Below are 20,050 nucleotides of genomic sequence, written 5' to 3'. Positions count from 1 at the left end.
AATACATACTACATGGAGTGGAGCCCAGAGAAGACATGCAGGGTCTTTTAGACCCTGCATGTCTCATTAAAGAGAACCTGTCACCTAAAAATCATCATACAGGGGACTTTGTGTTCCCTATGTGATGAAAAAAGAGTTAAGCAAACAAAAAAAAAGTAATTTATTGCAAAAAAAATGAAGTTACACTCAAGCACATAATAATCTCCCCCCCCCCCTCCCCCCAAAAACAAATGTTGAGACCACCCCCCCACCCTCATATATATGCACGTACGAATGTAAATGCACGCATAGGGGCACCTACGCGTGAAAACATTGATTGTGATAAACATGTTACATATCACTGTGTATGCAATAATTCTAGCAGAAGACCTCCTCCGAAATACTAAACTGATGATCTATAGGGGGCTTTTGAAGAGTTGCCTATAGAAAATATAGGGTACTGATGTTTGACGCCATTTTACAGGCACACACAAATGCAAGGTTTAGCATGTTGGGTATCTATTTACTTGGTGCAACTTCGTCTTTTATATTTTACCAAAAATGTGGGTAATTTATTGCGTTTGTTTGCCCTAAAGGTCACTTAACTGTGTTTTTTTACTGACATTTTGCGCTTCTTAGACCTTTGCTGTAATATCTTGAGACATTTGAAATTGGAACTACCACTATTTCGTTCTCTAGGGTGTCTGCTTTTAGAAAATATATATAATGTTTAATCTTGAGGCCTAAAATTATGTTTTTTAAACATGTTTGCAAAAATGGCCCTGGCAGTGTAAAGGTTAAACAGCAGCTAACACAAGCAGACAGCGCAACAAAGAACCCTACATCTCACATTTCTGTGCAGATGTGAAGTAGTAACGGTTCTTGGTAAGTATTTCCCAAATTGTACCAAGTTCATTTTTTGGTTTAGTATTTTTTATTTATTTATTTATAGCAATAATTGTTTTTTTGCTTTGGATAAAGAAGGAAATGGTTAAACCCCTATTTTTTGCTGTCTCTGTCCCATTTAGGAGATCAACCATCATTTCCTGTGCCAGTTACACAGCAGGACGTTAAAGGAAATCTCTTCAAAGTGTGAACAATTAGACAGTTATACATAGCCAAAAATGTCACTCCCAGTGCTCAGAGTACTACCACTGCCAGAAGGGGCCAAAAATGGGTAACCATGGGTTCCACCAGGGATGCCAAGTTGGTGAAGCCTTCCTCAGATAAGGGAATCCCATAGTAACTACAAAAAGAAAGAACAGGAAGGCGCAAACACCTAGTACATTACCAGCAATTTATTTATTATAAAATCTAATGAATGCCAAATGGATTCTCTCAAAAGTAGAAGAAATGATGTTAGAAAAACACAAGATGCCACAGTGTGTGGAAGCCATGTGTGGACATGCAACCCCGCCAAGCTGGCAAACTGATGCATTTCAGGGACGCACCCCCGTCTTCAGAGCTAAGCTCAGTTCTGAAGAAGAGGGTGCACCCCTAAACGCATCAGCTTGGCAAGGTTGCATGTCCACACACAGCTTCCACACTGTTGCATCTTGTGTTTTTTCTTCTGCTTTTGTGAGTATCCATTTGGCACTCATTGTATTTTATAATAAATAAATAACTGGTAATGCACTAGGTGTTTACCCCTTCCTGTTCTTTCTTTTTGTAACTAGACATTTATTACTAGATCAGGGGTCCCCATTCACCCTCTATTCCTGTTCTGGTGACATCAATGGTTATTGGAGACCCAATGGGGAAAGACCAAAGAATAGACATCTGCAGAGACCTATAGACTGGGTGCCTTGGCTCTGAGGCTATGGAGGTAGTAGCTTGGATACACCTCTTCCACAATGGGGGACACAAACAGCAATAAAGAACTGACAGATGTTCCAACCCCTCACCACTCTATCCAAAGCTAAAAAAAAAAGGTTTGTTTATAGCTCCAGTGTAATACAGTAATACATTGGATTGATGTCTTATTTTTGATGAAGCTTCTTTTGCTGCTCGTCTGGGGAAAGCACTCGGAAATCCGGACTCTACTTCTCATCCAAAATGTATATATCAAGGGAGCAGAATTTATTTTGTTCTTTTTGTCTGCTTCTCTGTATGTTGGGTTAAAAATAGCTCAGCACGTACTATACTAATTAAAATCTGCAGGACGTGGCCCCATGAAATGACACACTGAATTGATGAAACATGGATAAAAGTATTTGCATCTTTGTAGTAAATGACTGTTCTGTTTTTCTCTGTGCGTTTCATTTTTTATGTCTTAGGATTTAAAGAGATAAAGCAAGATGCTTCGGTATTCTACCAAGATAAATGGAACATGGGCCAAACAAATACAAGCAAAAGGCCAAACCTGGCCCTCAGGCCACAGTTTGGTGACCACTGCCCTAGGAGAAGAAGCTGAGGAATTCAAATTCCGACATGCTCTAGATCAGTGGTTCTCAACCTTCCTAATGCCGCGACCCTTTTATACAGTTCCTCATGTTGTGGTGACCCCCAACCATAAAATTATTTACCCAGTAATTATAATTCATGAGTGTCGTTTTACCTCCAATACTGCTGCTTTCAACACAGTAGCTGCTTTCTACACAGTAGCTGCTTTCAACACAGTAGCTGCATTCTACACAGTAGCTGCTCTTTACACATCCGAAATATGTGTTTTCCCGATGGTCTTCGGCGACCCCTGTGAAAGGGTCATTAGACCCCCAAAGGTTGAGAACCACTGCTCTAGATCAAGGGGCTCCAAACTGTTTAAACAAAGGGCCAGTTTACTATTTTTCAGACTTTAGGTGGGGGGGGGGTGGATTGTGACCAGTGGAAGTAGAATATGCCCCAGCATCAGTTGAAGTAAACAAAGCCTCAGGTTGGTGGTCAGTGGGAGTAACAAATGAATACAATTGTAGCCAGTAGGGCGAGAAATACTAGCCCATCATGGGTATCAATGGGAGGAATAGTGCCCCATATCAGTGGGAGTAATATTGCCCCAAGGGCCAGATAAAGGTAAGAAAATGGCCGCATGTTGCCCAGTTTGGAGACCACTTCTCTAGATCTAAGGTCTTCAAAAGGGCCATTTTTCAAATATTCGCAGGGCAAATCAGTTTTATAAATGAATAAACGTGCTTCAAGAAATAACTCAGAAACCCCCCATCACACCAGAATTCTCCCTTCACATCAGAAGCCCCCCCATCACATCAGAGCTCCTCCTTCTTATCGGAGTTCCCCATCACTTCAGAGTCTCCCTTACATTGGGGTCCCTATCAGAGTTCCCCCATACTTCAGGTTCCCCATCAGAACCAAAGGCCAACGGATCTGAATCCTCAGTCTGAGGATATGTCACTGACTCCAGTTGGGGGTCTGATAAAATCTCATCGCAGGCAGTAATTTTGGAGATCCTTGCATTCACTTCTTTGCGTTATGTCACACATTATTGGACACTGATTTAAAGTGTTACTAAACCCACAACAGTAAAATCAGTCTGTATATGCAGTAAAGCATGCTTGTTATACTCACTGTGGAACCTAAGGGGTTAATCCTTTGCATTATGTAAAAAGAATGTTTGATCCTGTCTCTTCTGATCCTCCCCTTTTTCTACTGTCCCCAATCCATATACAGAACAGAGCCTTGGGGACAAGCTGGACATGCTCAGTTTGCTGTGTATTGCTAGAGAGAGTGGGAGAAAAGTGTTTTTTGGGAGAGTGCATGTGACCAGCACAGGGCCAAACAGCACAGTCCGAATAGAGTATCAGGGGTATTGCAGCCCCATAGGACAATCAGGGGAGAATGAAAACTCCTCCTATAAGCTTTAACCAGTGCTCTGCTGGACACTGATAGAAGGCACAAGACTGCCTCAACTGCTGATGAGAAAAGGTATTTAGCAGTTTATATTTACTAAAGTAATTGCATTTCTATGTTCTGAGCACTGTGGGAGACCAGATATAGTGAATGCAGGGTCCTGGGTTTTGTAACACTTTAACGCAGCCCATTGAGATGAACCAGCTGCTAACACACCCTAACAGGGTAAGAACTGGACGTGACCCTTTTTTTTGTAACGTCTACTGTGCATTGTGGCATGCTGCAACACAGGTTCATTGTCTTAGTGCGTTAGAGTACCATTTCAAGTGAATAACTAGGACTCACTGGTGTACATAAGCCCTCAATGAACTACTTTACCTCCACTAAGGTCAATACAGATTTTAGCAAAGATTTGACAGACACTGGAAAAAACACATACAAGTATATACACACGCAGCAAATACTAAACTGATTATCTGATGATAATAATAACACACCTACACAAGTGGTTACACTAGGAAGTTACACGATTTTATCATGTGTATGTATTTAAAAAAAAAAGATATTTCTAGCTATTACATTTTATATTTTTTTTCCTTATTGAGAAAAGATTGGTTTTCTTCAAAGTTGAATTTCGAATTTTTGAAGAATCTGCTGCAGGGGCACATAGAAAACAATAGTTCTCTATGTGCCCTGTTCACACCATACATGTACGGTGTTGTGTGCTGTGTAAAAAGGCATTGGTGCGCAGCACAACTCAGGGCACCAAATCTCACCACGCCGTAGCACAATAGTAATGTTGAGTGAAGCGTCATTTTGTGACACTTCAATAATGTGAAAAAATAAATAAATAAAGAGTGTGATACATTGTAACAGTGCATCATACCGCCCCTACCAACGCACATCAGCATGCATGTGCTCGGTGTAAGCAAATCCAATCCAAATCCTAAATTCAAAAACCAATTGAAAATGCGCATCAACGATGCATGTCAATGCACCATCATAATGCACCACTTCACATTCATGAATCTTTTTTCTATCTGCCTGAAGTTCAGTTCTAACCCACCCAAACACTGTACCAAATCATTGACCTTCTCTTAGGAGTGTATGTGCTGAATAAAAAAAGGGCATAGGAATTTGCTCAGTGAAAGTACATGTACATTTGTTCTGTGAGAATAAGACCAAAAAAAAACGAATGTTATTAAGCTCTATCCTGTGGTGTTCTAATGTTTTCTGCCTGGAGTTTATCTGTAACCCCCCAGATACTTGCTGTTGTACCAAAAGAAGGAACTTCTCTTTTAGGGGTGTATCTATAAAACAATTTCATAGCAAGTACATGTACATTTGTTATGTGCGAATGAGACCAAAAAAAACGAATGTTATTAAGCTCTATCCTGTGGTGTTCGAATGTTTTCTGCCTGGAGTTTATCTGTAAACCCCCAGATACTTGCTGCTGTACCAAAAGAAGGAACTTCTCTTTTAGGGGTGTATTTATTATTATTATTATTATTACATCGAGTTTATATAGCGCCAAAGGGTTTGCTCGGCGCTGTACAATACAGGGGGGACAATACATGGCACAGTACAACAATAACAAACAACGTACGAGGGGTAAGAGGGCCCTACTCTTTCGAGCTTACAATTTAGGAGGGAGGGGGTAAAGGTAAAGTGGCTGAGGGGAATGAGGGGTGGGAGGAATGAGGGAGGATGGCCGTTAGGTGAGGGTGGGGTAGGCTTCCCTGAAGAGATGGGTTTTGAGGGAGCGCCTGAATGTGAGGAGGGAAGGCGACAATCTGATGGATTGGGGCAGTGAGTTCCAGAGGATGGGGGAGGACCTGGAGAAGTCTTGCAGTCGTGCATGGGACTAGGAGACCAGGGAGCAGGATAGAAGGAGGTCCTGTGAGGAGCGAAGGGTACGGGTAGGGCTAAAACAATTTCATAGCAAGTACATGTACATTTGTTCTGTGCGAATGAGACCAAAAAAAACGAATGTTTTTAAGCTCTATCCTGTGGTGTTCGAATGTTTTCTGCCTGGAGTTTATCTGTAACCCCCCAGATACTTGCTGTTGTACCAAAAGAAGGAACTTCTCTTTTAGGGGTGTATTTATAAAACAATTTCATAGCAAGTACATGTACATTTGTTATGTGCGAATGGAACAAACGAAAAAAAACAAATGTTAACAGTTTATCTCCTGTTCAAATGTTTTCTGGATGAAGTTTAGCTGTAACCCCCAAGATACATGCTGCTGTGCCAAACGAATGATCTTCTCTGGAGGGGGATTTTAAAAAAGATTTGCATAGCAGTTTGCCCAGTGAAACTGCACGTACATTCAAAAAAAAGAATGTTATTAGACTTTCTCCTGTGCAAACATTTATCTTCAATTTAAAACAAACAATACTGCATTTGGGCACCAGATGGTGCTAATAACCATAGGAAATTCTTATGACTCCTAGAGCCATCTAGTGTCCAAATGCTGTAATTTCAGGTTTAAATCAACAGAAAAACATTTGACCAGCACAGGAAACAGCCTAATAACATTTGTTTTTGCCCCATTTGCACAGAACAAAAGTACATGCACTTTCACAAGGTAAATGGCTAGGTGATTTTGTTTTTTTTTTTGTTTCTTTGTAACTGTACCCCTTAGTTTACAGCTCTTCATTATTTCTACTTTTGAGAACTATTATTTCTCACTTCCGTTATCTGTCTGCCATAAATCATTTTGTTTCAAAACATGATCCCCTCTTATCAGTGCAATATAAATATTTCTCGCTAAATCTTGGGCGTTCGACCTTAACCAGTCAGTCTGACACTGTGTAATCTCCTATCTGGTACACACACAAAAGCAGCATTGTGTCAGCGCACCACGTCTGCACCAAAATATTTCACATATCCAGACGAGTGCGAGGAAACCAGGTTCACTTAGATGAGACCAACCGTAGTAATTGCTGCTAATTCTTTGACTTCAAACAATTATTTCCGCTAGCAAGACAATGGCAGCGCATGTGGCAGTTTCTGCAAGTCTGAAGTGACAGGAGGAGGAGGTGTGGGGGGGGGGGGGGCATGACATGAGACTGGAAGATGTCCATCAGAATACTGAATAGCGGGGACATGGCATTTCTCAGAAAGTAGCACATAGATGTTATTCCAAGGATTCCAGACCGCTCAGTTCTCTTTTTTTATCATACACTACAATATTCTGTTTAATTTGCTCATGTTTTGCCTTCCCTGGTTTTTCTTCCCCATCTCTCATTAACATCCTAATAAAAATTAGTAAATGAAGCCTTTCCATTTTCATTACTATTTAGACCCTATCATGTCATCACTGGGTTTCTGTGCTTCTCTATGCAATGCAGGCAAAGTTTGGCTGGTGGGAGGGGCCAGCAGGGTGCTACACATAGCTTCCTGAAAGCATCACAGCACCCTGCCTCAGTGCTACTCTCAATGGCCCTCAGAGCAATGGGCTGTTCTTGAGAGGAGTTGTGCAGATATCAAAATGCTTTGATGAAAGAATGTCAGTCTGGAGGAGAGGGCAGTCCTAGGCAGGCTGTATTTGCATGCAGACCACCCTAGTTAACACCCACATGTGATGCATAGAACTGAAATGAATGAAATGAGCAGGTCAGTAAGGCTGGGGAGAAACGTGGTGTCCAGCCCATAGCAAGCGACCCGAGTAGATCTAGAGCAGTGGTTCTCAACCTGTGGGTCGCGACCCCTTTGGGGGTCGAATGACACTTTCACAGGGGTCGCCTAAGACCATCGGGGGAAAACACATATTTCCGATGTGTAAAGAGCAGCTACTGTGTAGAAAGCATCTACTGTGTTGAAAGCAGCCACTCTGTTAAAAGGAGCTACTGTGTAGAAAGCAGCTACTGTGTTGAAAGCAGCTACTGTGTAGAAAGCAGCTACTGTGTTGAAAGCAGCAGTATTGGAGGTAAAACGACACTTCATGAATTATAATTACTGGGTAAATAATTTTATGGTTGGGGGTCACCTCAACATGAGGAACTGTATTAAAGGGTCACGGCATTAGGAAGGTTGAGAACCACTAATCTAGAGGGATGCTGGGGATGCCGTGCACACATAGCAGCCACAGTGGCTGACACAGACAAGCCTGGCCCATGCACGGCTGTAGGGATGCTATGCACACATAGCAGCCACAGTGGCTGAAACAGACAAGCTGGACCCATGCATGGCTGTAGGGATGCTGGGGATGCCATGCACACATAGCAGCCACAGTGGCTGAACAGACAAGCCGGACCAGGGACGGACTGACAACTCATGGGGCCCCCGGGCAATAGGGGATCATGGGGCCCCTGTGTCCTTGCCCAAACTCAAAAAAGCCTATGAAAAGGGTACCAGGGGTATCTCATGGGGCCCCCTAATGACCCGGGCCCTCGGGCAGTGCCCGAGTTTCCAAATGGTCAGTCAACCCCTGAGCCGAACCCATGCATGGCTGTAGGGATGCTGGGGATGCCATGCACACATAGCAGCCATGGTGGCTTACACAGACAAGCCTGGCCCATGCACGGCTGTAGGGATGCTATGCACACATAGCAGCCACAGTGGCTGAAACAGACAAGCCGGACCCATGCATGGCTGTAGGGATGCTGGGGATGCCATGCACACATAGCAGCCACAGAGGCTGACACAGACAAGCCAGACCAGGGGCGGACTGACAACTCATGGGGCCCCGGGCAATAGGGGATCATGGGGCCCCTGTGTCCTTACCCAAACTCAAAAAAGCCTATGAAAAGGGTACCAGGGGCATCTCATTGGGCCCCCTACTGACCCCAGGCCCTTGGGCAGTGCCCGAGTTTCCAAATGGTCAGTCCACCCCTGAGCCGAACCCATGCATGGCTGTTCGGATGCTGGGGATGCCATGCACACATAGCAGCCACGGTGGCTGACACAGACAAGCCCGGGCCCATGCACAGCTGTAGGGATGCTGGGGATGCCATGCACACATAGTAGCCACAGTGGCTGACACAGACAAGCCTGGTCTGAGCACGGCTGTAGGGATGCTGGGGATGCCGCGCACACATAGCAGCCACAGTGGCTGAAACAGACAAGCCAGACCCATGCACGGCTATAGGGATGCTGTGGATACCCTGCAAACGTAGCAGCCGTGGCAACCGGCATTCACAAGCCAGGCAAATGCACATCTGAAGGGATGCCATTTTTGCATAACACTGGCTGCAGGGAATACAGGGGTGCCAGGTAAGTAAATGCTGCATGGCCAGATCTAGGTGGGTGCTGGGGTGGCCTGTGCCCTCCACCCCCAGATTTCAGTTGCAGCAAAGAGCTAGCTGGGGAGCAAAGGGCTAGATGAAGCCGAATGTCCTCCAGCCAGGAAATGAGGCAGGCTCTATCTGACTTGTTGCACCCTCTAATGCACACTGCTGGAAACTCACAGTGAGTGCGGTGTGTGTTCATGTACATTCATACACTGCCCACCAATGAAACATGCTCACAGTTACTCATTACACTCACAATGATTAATGAGATACATAGCATACACATCAATAGCCTGAGATCTAGGACTATGGCTTGATTTACACTGCTGCAACCCCATTCTCGTGCGACTTTGCAGTGTGACTGTCAGGCAACATTAAAGTCCATGGGACTCTTAACTCGAATTGTAGTCACATCAAAGTAGCGCAGGAATTTTTTTTGAAGTTGTAGTGACTTGAACTGCATTGATTGAAAAGGCTGCAATTGACTTGTCGTGCGACTTTATGTGTCACAAGTTGCATGATAAATTGCAGCAGTGTGAAGCAGGGCTAAATGTAAGAGATATTTTCTTATTAACGCCATGGCAGTTTATTGGAAACTACAAGCCGACAGCCACAAAGGCTGTCAGGAATTGTAGTTCATTCATTCACAGAATATCGCAAATGAATGATGCGGCCGTGTGGGCGGGGAGGAGAAGATCTCTTGCTAGCTGTCACAATGGGAAGTGGGCAGGAGCAGGGGCCAGTCCATTCGTAACATGTTACATATTACACCCTGAATATGGGTGTAACATGTAACATGTAACATGTTACGAAAAGGTGAACTTATCCTTTAAGTTGAAAAAAAAAAATAATAATTGCAAAAGATTTACGCTACTCTCAAGCATATAAACCCCCCTCCCCCTCCAAAACATTTTTTGGGCCCTCCACCCCCACATGTACGCATGTATGAACGTACTTGCATGCGTCAGGGGCACTTATGCATGAAAAATGTTGAAAGCAATACACATGTTACATATCACCGCACACGCCAGAGTGAGGGCAATAATTCTAGCACCAAACATCCACAATAACACTACACTGATGACCTATAGAGGGCTTCTAAACTGTCACCTATAGAATATATAGGGTACTGAAATTTGTCACCATTTCATGGGCATATGCAAACTTAAAGCAGATCTCCAACCAAAAGGGGAAGTTCCACTTTAAGTCTTTGTCCCCCGTTCCCCATGAAGGATTGGCACCTTTGGGGAGCGGGTACCTGAATTTGACAGGTATCCGCTCCCACTTCTGCTTAAGGCGATAGGAAGCGGAAGTGGTCTTCCCCCCCTCCCTCCCGTAGTCTTCTGGGACACATGACAGGTCCCAGAAGACTACGGGGGCCATTCACATGCACTTCTCGCGCATGCGCAGTGGGTACCCAACTATGAAGTCGCAAGCTGTCACAACCGGGTGCCCACACTGAAGATGTCGGCGCCAGGGAGAGAAGACGGCTGCTGAAACCAGCGGTGGTGAGGACACCGCTGGACCGAGGGACAATAAGTGACTGTATTTTAAAAGTCAGCAGCTACAGTTTTTGTAGCTGATGACAGTTATTTTTTTTTTTAGCTGTAACTCTGCTTTAAGGTTTGACATGTTGGGTATCTATTTGCTCGGTGCAACCTCATCTTTTATATTTTACAAAAAAAAAAACGGGGCAATGTACTGCATATTGTGTGTCCTAAATTAGCTTCATTGTATTTTTTACTGAAATTTTGCGTTTCCTAGAAATCTGCAGTAATATCACATGCCATAAAAAATTGGAACTACCACTATTTTATTCTCTAAAGTGTCTTCTTTCAGAAAACCTATAATGTTTTGGGGGTTTATGCAATCTTCAGGCCTAAAATGATTTTTTAAATATGTGTACAAAAAATGCAAAAACAAAGTCCAGCCAAAACCTGCATTTCAGCTTATTGGTGGATGCTGGAAAGGTAAAAAATGTGACATTTTCTTATATTTTAGATATCTGCACTAAGTTCCTAGGTCTGCACACTGCTGTACTCACTATGAGGGGCTCCCACCATCCTTGCAGGATTTCCTATTTATTTTCTATTATGCAGAGTGTAACAGGAGGAGCTAGAACATACAAAGGTACGTGGAGTAGCCAGATCTCCCTGATGGACAGGAACACAGTCTGGAATGGAATTATGACCATCACTGTTGGTCTGTCCAAGTCATATAAGAAACTGATGCTGCCCACTCCCTATATCTAAAATGTACATTTTGCGCAGGCATGTCTAGACAGTTTCAAGAATTAAAATAAGATAAAAACTAAATAGGACACATACGTTTGAAAGCCTCAGTAACTGAAAATGCCTTTACAGTCATAACTGGCCTCATTTAGCTTTTGTTTCTGTAGCTGATTCACCTGCCATGTACTGGATTCACTGTGATGTCCTACAAAGAACCCAACGACAGCAGGTCACATGGAGGACACCACCTTCAGCAATATGAGGTCTGTCACAGTAGAGCAGGAGGTGAAACAGATCTTGGAGAAGAGGAAATTAGGTTCCCAGAGACCAACCAATTAGAGTTTAGCAGTATAGAAAAGAATGGTACTTACGCCTTGGTTCCCTTGGTCCGTCGACCGTCACTTTTATGGCTCGGTGGTAGGTGGCAACTTGAGGTGGGTTTGTAAACACCGTGATTGTTAATGTAAAACTTTTACCTGCAAAAGGCAGATAAAGGATCAGGAGTTAAATAATTGTCTCTTAACATAGTGAACCTTATAGTTATTCAGGAGCATGGCTGTTTACTGGTATTTTGGTGCACCCCCCATGCACCACGGAACTGGAAGTCCAAGCAGACCCCGTACGCTGACAAAGCGAGAGGTACTCCCGCCCTCTGCAATTTCCACATGCAATTCTCTTCTTACAGTATACTCATGTCAATGTATGAGCTAGAGACCTCTACACACTGTCAATGGATGGTTACTTGTATAAAAGCAATGATAATGCCCTATACATCCTGAAAAGAGGAGTCATTGTTTGTAGCTATTAATGCGTAAAGGGACTGCAACATAATTACAAACAATATGTGTATTCACTTATAACCCATATGCATTAAGTCTTGACATTCACTTATATGAGGTCTACTGGTCTTAGTTACACATGTACTACTCATTAGCCAACTCGTTAGCCAAGCTTTAAACATAAACCCCGATATTTGCCATATTTCACCATTCCATGACTCTTTTCAACAAACCCCATCACATTCAGAACCCAACTCTGGATGCAAAGAGACGAGGAACTGTGCCGTTAACCAATAAACCAGGGTACACAGCCTGTCTAGCCAGCCTTATTCCTCCACAAATGAGGACTACTTGGTGAATACAAAGGAATAAAATACATATTCTTTATAAAGCCTCAACCGAAAATGAATAAATGCCCCAGATTTGTCAATCCCTGTAAAGTTGCTCTTTATTAAAAGTTCTTTTTTAATAAATGTGGATGAATGTATTGTATTTTATTATAAATATTTTCCTTTGAAAGATGCTGAATAACCAAAACCTAGAAGCTGCTCCAAGACTGGATTCCTAGGTACATGTTTGTACTGAGCACTTCAGTTGCATTTGACAACTGAAGTGCTCAGTGCCAGTAATTTGTGAACTGTATGTGCATGGCTAATTTGTTTTTACATTACACCTGAGCTTGAGGTTTAAGGTCAAGTTTAGGGGTAAGAATTAGGTTATGGGTTAGCATTAGGGATTAACTGAGGTATATATCTTGTGTTTAGAGTTTGAAATTATGAGTTAGGTTGAGGTTTTAGGTCAAACTGAAGGTAAAGTAAGATTGAGGTTTAGGTCTACTTGTAGAGGTGAGGTTGAGTTTTAGAGTTCCATTTAGGTGATGGGTTCAGGTTAACATACCGCCCAACTTTTTGAGACGGAAACAAGGGACACCTATTAGCAAATGTATGTAGGCATAGGACACACCCCCCTTAAAGGTGAATTATACAAAAAAAAGATTAGTTAAGTGCTTTTTTTACCACTACTATTCTTTTATACTGGCTTTTGAAATTTACAAATGCAGCAATTTGGATGAGAGGATTAGCACTGTGAAACACTTTTTGAAAGATAAAAAGTGCATTTTATACACAACTATATAGATCAGACCAAAATGAGGGACAAATGAGGAAGAAAGAGGGACAGAGGGACTTAGTTCCAAATCAGGGACAGTCCCTCGAAATCAGGGACAGTTGGAAGGTATGGGTTAAGGGTGGGTATAGGAGTTTATTGGGCTGAAGTTTAGGATAAGGCTGAGAGTAACAGTTAGTTTTAGGAAGAAGAATAAGTCTCATTGGTAATTGTAAAGCTGAGGTTAGGATTGAGAGTTCAGTTTAGGTGATAGGCTCAGGTTAAGGATCATTTGATCCTTACGTTGGTTAGACTAAGGTTTAGGGCTTACGTTGGTTAGACTAAGATTAGACTTAGACTAAGGTTTAGGATCAGGCTGAGTGTAAGGAATAGCTTTGAGAGGAAGGATCAGGCTTAGGGTTAAATGTAGAACTGAGGTTAAGATTGAGAGTTTGGTAAGTTTAAGGGTTAGGTTGGTTACATTGAAGGTAAGGATCAGTCTGATGGCAAGGATTAGCTTTAGAAGGAAGGATGAGATTCACTGGTTCACTGCTTATTCTAGGGCAGGGGTAGGCAACCTGCGGCTTTCTAGCTGTTGTGGAACTACATTTCCCACGAGACATTGCAAAATTGACAGTTACAGCTATGACTTGCAGAGGCATGATGGAACTTGTAGTCCTGCAACAGCTGGAGAGCCGCAGGTTGCCTACCCCTGTTCTAGGGGTTAGAGTTAGGTTTAGGGTTGGGCTCAAGTTAAGGGTCGATTTAGGAGTTGGGCAATGGTTTTAGGGTTTAGATTTTTTTTTTATAATAGTTTTCTATTGCAGTTGTGTAATGGCAATATATATTACATATGTACAAGTTAATGGCGCTCAGAATTCATGTACTAAAATTGCTGGTGCTTAAAACCCCTTGCTCCAAAAAATAGTGCCAGGTTTAAGAAGACAATAATTGAAAGTATAATTAAACTGTAATTAGCAATGCACATAAAATTTCACAATGCTAAGAGAATGTATTTTTTTATTAACTAACTTTATTATGCCAAAGAAAGCCATATGCTGTGCACAGCTCTCACATACATGTCCTACCACTGGGTGGCACGGAAGCTGAAGGCTGCACAATAGGCTGGTTACACCCATATGCCAACAGTCAACCAGCAACCTGCCAGTACTAAAGTGGCAACCCTGCTTCTGCAGAGACATGGATTCTGTCATGGTTGTTACCCTTATGACACAACAGGAACTCCTTTACTGGCAGAAATAAAAACATGCAGAAAGAAAATATCTCTTTCAAGAGCTCCATTTTTCAAAACGCATAAATACTATTTTAAAAATTCATATTTGTCTGGAAGTCTTGGCACAACCTGCAAAACTTCTTAAATATACAAAAGCTTGAACCTTTATGTCAAGTTGTGTCCCATTGAGGAGATTTACCTTCGCTTCCTGTCTCATAATCAAACAGGAAGTGAGATCCCTGCAAATTAAAGGAATTCCTTGGGGACCCTCAGGTCACCAGAACTAGTGTCCCCATTGGAAGATGTCCCCTCTATTACTTTTCAGGGGACAACCCAAAATTTGGTATTTTCTTTTACTTTCACTTTCACTGAAATGGTAAACAGGACAAAGAGAGAGGGTGAATCTCCTTAACGGGGATACAGACAGCAATAAACACTGACAAGCATTCTAATCCCTCTCCACTTTATCAAAAACTAAAAAAAAAATGTTCCCTTTAGTTATACATTCAAAACTATCTCTTGCAGCGGGGTTGTGCCAAGTACTAACTACTTTTTTAGTCTAGGGGACAAACACTTTTACTTACGTGATCCACCTTTCCCCCAGCAGATGGCGCTCCCCAATGCTGTGATGGTGGACAGTTCCTGGGTGTCATCAAATCCAATGCAAAGCTGTGGACCTTGTATTGGTCTCAATGACATCAGGACCTTAGACCGCTGGAGCATGGGGAGAAGACACTGCGGGAGTGGTCTAACAAGATCGGCAAACCAGGTAATTAGATCTGCTTTTTTATGTCTCCTAGACCTAAACAAGTTATTAACCCTTGCACTGATGGTACAGCCCCACTGCAAGACATAACTTTTAAGTTTCCTGGAATTGGGCTTTCTATCTAAATTTGTTGAGTCACTTATGTTACTATTTCATGTGCAATGTTTCATAATTTCCATACGAACATTTGAAAAAAATTCAACTTGTGTATGGCTAGCCTTTCTCGCAATCCCTGTCTCCTCTCTTGACTTAAACATTGTTATGACATGTTAGACAAAAGATAAAATATACTACAACTAGAAAATATACGCCAATTTCATGGAACAAGACATCCTTTACTTAGCCTTTTTGCCATTAATTTATGATAAAAAAAATACAACATGACATGTCTGTTTTATTTTGTCTTGATTATTTATAAATCTCTGATAATCTTTAATTTAAAAAAAAGGATTAAAAAAAAAATAAAGCACAAAACACAAGTTTACAACACAAATTCAACAAACACAAACATCTAAATGTGATCTTACAGTTAGGCCCAGCCTCAGATAAACTTACATTATAATTGTATTACAAGGAGATTTCACTTATAATCAATGAGCATGGATTACATCAATGGAACCATTTTTTTTTTGCTTTTTTGACTTTTTTTTAATTAATTGGGGTTTTTTTGTTCAATTAAAGGAGTTTTTCAAACATCTCAAGCCTTTATTTTTTCTATATTTAACCCTTTAGTGAATGGGTAGGGGTACAAGTACCCCTTATTCATTCACAAGGGGGGGGAGCATCAGGGTGCCCCCTTATTTTAAGGAGAACCCTGATGCTAAAGGGCCCCTCTGCCTGCAGACCCCCACAACCACAGGGACACTGTCTCAATACCAAGGGCACATGGCCTGATAAACCACGGGAGGGGGGAGCTCAATCGCCCCCCCCCCCTTTCCTGCCCAGCCAGACCTGTGCTCGGATCAAGGGTCTGGTAGGAATTTAGGGGAGACCATATGCTTTTCCCCCCCATTTTTGGGGGGTGGGGTTCCCCTTAAAAGTCCTACCAGGCCTAAAGAGCCTAGGAGATATGGCTCTCCTAGATTGCAAGCTCCAAGGAGCAGGGCCCTCCTTTTCCTCCTTTCCCTCTTGTATTGAACTGTATTGTTGCTGTTTTGTCTCCCAATATAATGTAAAGCACAGAGCAAACTGTTGGCGCTATATAAATCCTGTATAATAATAATATGGCTTTTAGAGGGAACTCCATGCACTCCCCCCCCCCATTTTTAGGAGATGGGGTTCCCTTTAAAAGCCCTAACAGGCTTAAAGGGCTTGGTATAGCTTTTAGGAGGAACCCCACGCACTTAAAAAAAAAAAAAAAATACTGTTGGGGTCCCTTCTAACCTTCCTACCAGACCTAAAGGGTCTGGTATGGTTTGGGGGGCCACTCTGTTTTTGTTTCTATAAAAATGTAATTTAAAAAAAAAAATGTCAATTCTGCTGCAGCAGGTTCTATACAATGTACAGATGTTCAACTTTGAAGGTAGTTTACGGGGATCCCCAAGGCATGATATTGAAAGGATTTTTTCATTTTGTTTTACTTTAGGCAATGAAAAATGACTGCCCCTTTAAAAATGGCAGTTTTTGCAAAAAACTTTTTCACTGATTCAGGGCAGTACCCGAGTCCCCATACCCCCTTTTATGGCCAATAACTTGCATATAAGCCTTCAAAATGGGCACTTTTGAATTTACAAGTTCAAGTCCCATAGTCTTGCATTAAGTTCGAAGTTCACGGTCGAACATTCATTAGATTCGAACATGCAACCACGGACCGAACACAGGGGTGTGTGGCCGATCACTTTCAATGAGTATGAAAGCATGCAGCCACAAATATCTATGTGTATGGCTCGTGGCAGCTCGGAACGAAGTTGTGCCACTGCCAGCGATGCCACCCAGTTCATCTCCATTCATTTATTGCTCAGCACCAAAGCAATGACCGTTTGGCTGGATGAAATAAACTCAGGCTGGACTCCCTGACAGTTGTAATCTGTTGAGATGTATAACGGTTATTCCTGTCACACAGAGACTTCTGCAAACTGTTTTAACACAGGAAGATGTGGGCGGGAAACGTTGACTCAACAAACAGTCAGCGGTCCCAGGCCGGGCTGATGTATGAAGATGCTTCTGTTCCTAGTTAAAGGAGCTGTCTCCCAACATGAGCCTCCCGCTGCTGCCAGCCTGGTGATACACAGCGACTTCCTCCCGGCCAATTCTGAGCTTCCCACATTATCTTCTCTACAGGACAATAGTAGTATTATTGCTGATTTTTCACATTTGTTTTTTACAGATATGAAAGCAGCACCTCGTCAGGTCATCTAGAAGAGCCACTGCAAGCATTCTATATTTTCATCAGCCATTAAGTCACTGCGCCTTGCTCTGGGACAGGGTCTCATCCCTCAGAGTAAGAAGTGCACTCATGTATAAGCAGGCATGTACAGGCCCATGTCCCCAGCAGACAGAGAGGAAGAATCTTCACTCTTCCGCAAACTCCAATCGGCTTCAAAGAGCAGAAGGGGGGAAAAAATCCTGTTTTTCCTCCCGTTAAGATCATAGGAATCAAAAGAGGAGGGGGGGTCATTGCTGTTTGGACATAATTACCCTCCATCAAAAGAGCCTTTCTTCATCTACCATGCGTGAAAAGCTCGCTAGCAGTTACGTCTGCCCCTTTTCCCTCTTTTTTCTTTTCAAATATTAAAATCGCTGCTTGGGAAGCTAGCCAAAGTTGAGTCGATACAGCAGTGTGCAGAAAGTCCTTTGTTTTTCTTTTAAGTCCCTAAGATAAATTGGGCTCATAAGCTTTAGTAAAGAACACATTTCCTTCTTTATAGGAGCTTCGGAGCTGGAGTCAAAGGTCAGATCTCAATCAGTGTCACAATCTGAAGGGGAAATTTCATTTTTGTAAGTGTTTGATAGGTCAGGGTAGACATATGTATGCTCCAAGATACTTGCATGAGCAGTTCTATAATATCCGTTGTATAAAAACAAGTTTATTGCTCTCTGGAAAGTGTAACATCCTTCATGGAGCATTAATGTAGTAAGTGGAGAGCCAAAACATTTTCTTTTACTTTTGAATAGAGTATGGCAGAGTTAAAAGTGCGGTCAGTTTTTTTTTTTTATGCTATCTGTGTCTTATAAGGGAGACTTCCCTTGATTTCCTGTCCTGTAAACTTAACAGGAAGTGAGAAAATATCTTTCCAAAGTGAAGAAAAAACCCTGTTAGACAGTTGTTATTAGAACAAATGACACTATGGAAGATTTCCCCTCTATTCCTGTTCTTGTGGCAACTCAAAATTGTGGATTTTCACTCACTTTCATTCCCAGTGATATTGGTGATCAGGACAATTAGAGAGAGTGAATCTCCTTAAATGGGGCACAGACAGTAATAAAAACCTCCAAAGAAAGATGACAGGTGATGAGCTGGGAACATATTCCCAATCTATAACAAGGAATGCCTACTGGGTTGAATTTGCCAGCTCTCAAAAAAATATGCACCCCCCCAAAAAAGAAAAAACGGGTCACCCAAACTGAGGAGTCCACATGAAAACAAAAAAGAGAGAATCAAACAATTCTTTAGCGTTCAAAATCCTTTATTGTTGTTTACATATGACACCAGGATGGCAAAAGACAGATGATGCAGCCAAACACTCCCCTTCACCAGGCTGTGGGCAATGTGGCAAAAAGGTATGTATTGGACCTCTCTATTAAAAACTCTCTGACAGAAGAAAGAACTGATGTGTAAGTCCGGTGCAATTGCACATCAATGTTGAATAACAGGGGTTGGAGAATAGCTCAAGTGCATGTACTTGGCTCTGGTAAGTCTGACCGAAAAGAAGGCTGGAGCAGTGTCCATTCTTTCTATTGCTCTAGTTGCTGACTTGTTTTGTGGAGGTGCACACTGTAGAACCTCTAACCTTATCTTCTGTACAATGTTAGCAGAAGAAATGATCTGGAACAAGCATGTTTACTAGATTTTTGGACACCTGATTTCTATATACTTGTACTGTGTATAGAATAGTGATTTGGGGATGGAAATGACAACTTTGGAGTTTGGACCTTCGAAAAGAAGATCCCAAATTTCTAATCTGACAACAGACTTGCCTCCCTGAATGACTGTTTGAAGGGAACCTCCAACTGAAAGTAAGTTTAGCTTCCTGACTTCTACAAGTCTTGATATAAATTTTTAAAATACACTTAACTTCCTTTTGTGTTTTCTACCATGTCTCTGTATCATCATGCAGAGGTAAGGATATCCATTGCTCTGTGACACGCCATTGTGAAAATGTCCCTATTGCACACTGAACAAAGAAATGGGAATTGTGGAACCTTTTCTGTGCCCCTTTCTGAATTAATCACTCGGGAGCAACTTTCTTTGACTTCAGGATTCTTGCCCAACTGCTACTGAAAGGTGGTACATAGTAAGGTTTAAGCTTAGTGGTTAGGCTGAGGTTTAGTTCAGCCTGCCATTAATGGTTAGAATAATTGTCAAGTTAAATTAACTGTTAGGAGTCGAGGTTAGTTGTTAGGAGCTGAGGGTAACGTTAAGATTAAGTGTTAGGCCACTTTTAAGAATTAGGGCAGCCATTCTCAACCTGTGGAATCCTAGGGTTTGTTCAGAGGTTGTCAGGGGTTTCTTGAGATGTGGCTGATTGACCTCCTATCTGAAGGTGCCTGCATAGCTTGGGGTCCAAACCATTTGGCAGACCCATTGGCATGACACCAGTGATCTTTTTAGCTGTTTGTAAGGGAGGCATTGTAACCACCATCGATGTAAGAGGCAAAATTTCCAAGGACCCTAACAAATTAATTTTAGCAGGTGTTACCTGAAAACTGAATATTGTTCCAAGAGTTCCTCTGGGGTAAAAAGGTTGAAAAAGACTGAATT

At 42.3% G+C, this 20,050-nt stretch overlaps 1 protein-coding gene across 2 annotated transcripts in view; it reads right to left on the bottom strand.

Annotated features, from left to right (window-relative positions):
- Positions 1-20,050, bottom strand: part of RUNX2 (RUNX family transcription factor 2) — a 292,530-nt gene that overhangs the window by 74,080 nt on the left and 198,400 nt on the right. For both annotated transcript variants that reach the window (XM_089686062.1, XM_089686063.1), the window contains exon 5: positions 11,618-11,722. In XM_089686062.1, the coding sequence (XP_089542188.1) occupies positions 11,618-11,722 (105 nt within the window). The remainder of the gene's footprint in view (positions 1-11,617; positions 11,723-20,050) is intronic.

The sequence above is a fragment of the Staurois parvus genome, unplaced genomic scaffold, assembly GCF_062004578.1.
Source record: "Staurois parvus isolate SC_StPar_1 unplaced genomic scaffold, SC_StPar_1.0 ptg000390l, whole genome shotgun sequence".
Taxonomy (NCBI): domain Eukaryota; kingdom Metazoa; phylum Chordata; class Amphibia; order Anura; family Ranidae; genus Staurois; species Staurois parvus.
Note: the sequence above shows the minus strand (reverse complement) of the source record. Positions and strands in the feature narration are given on the sequence as shown.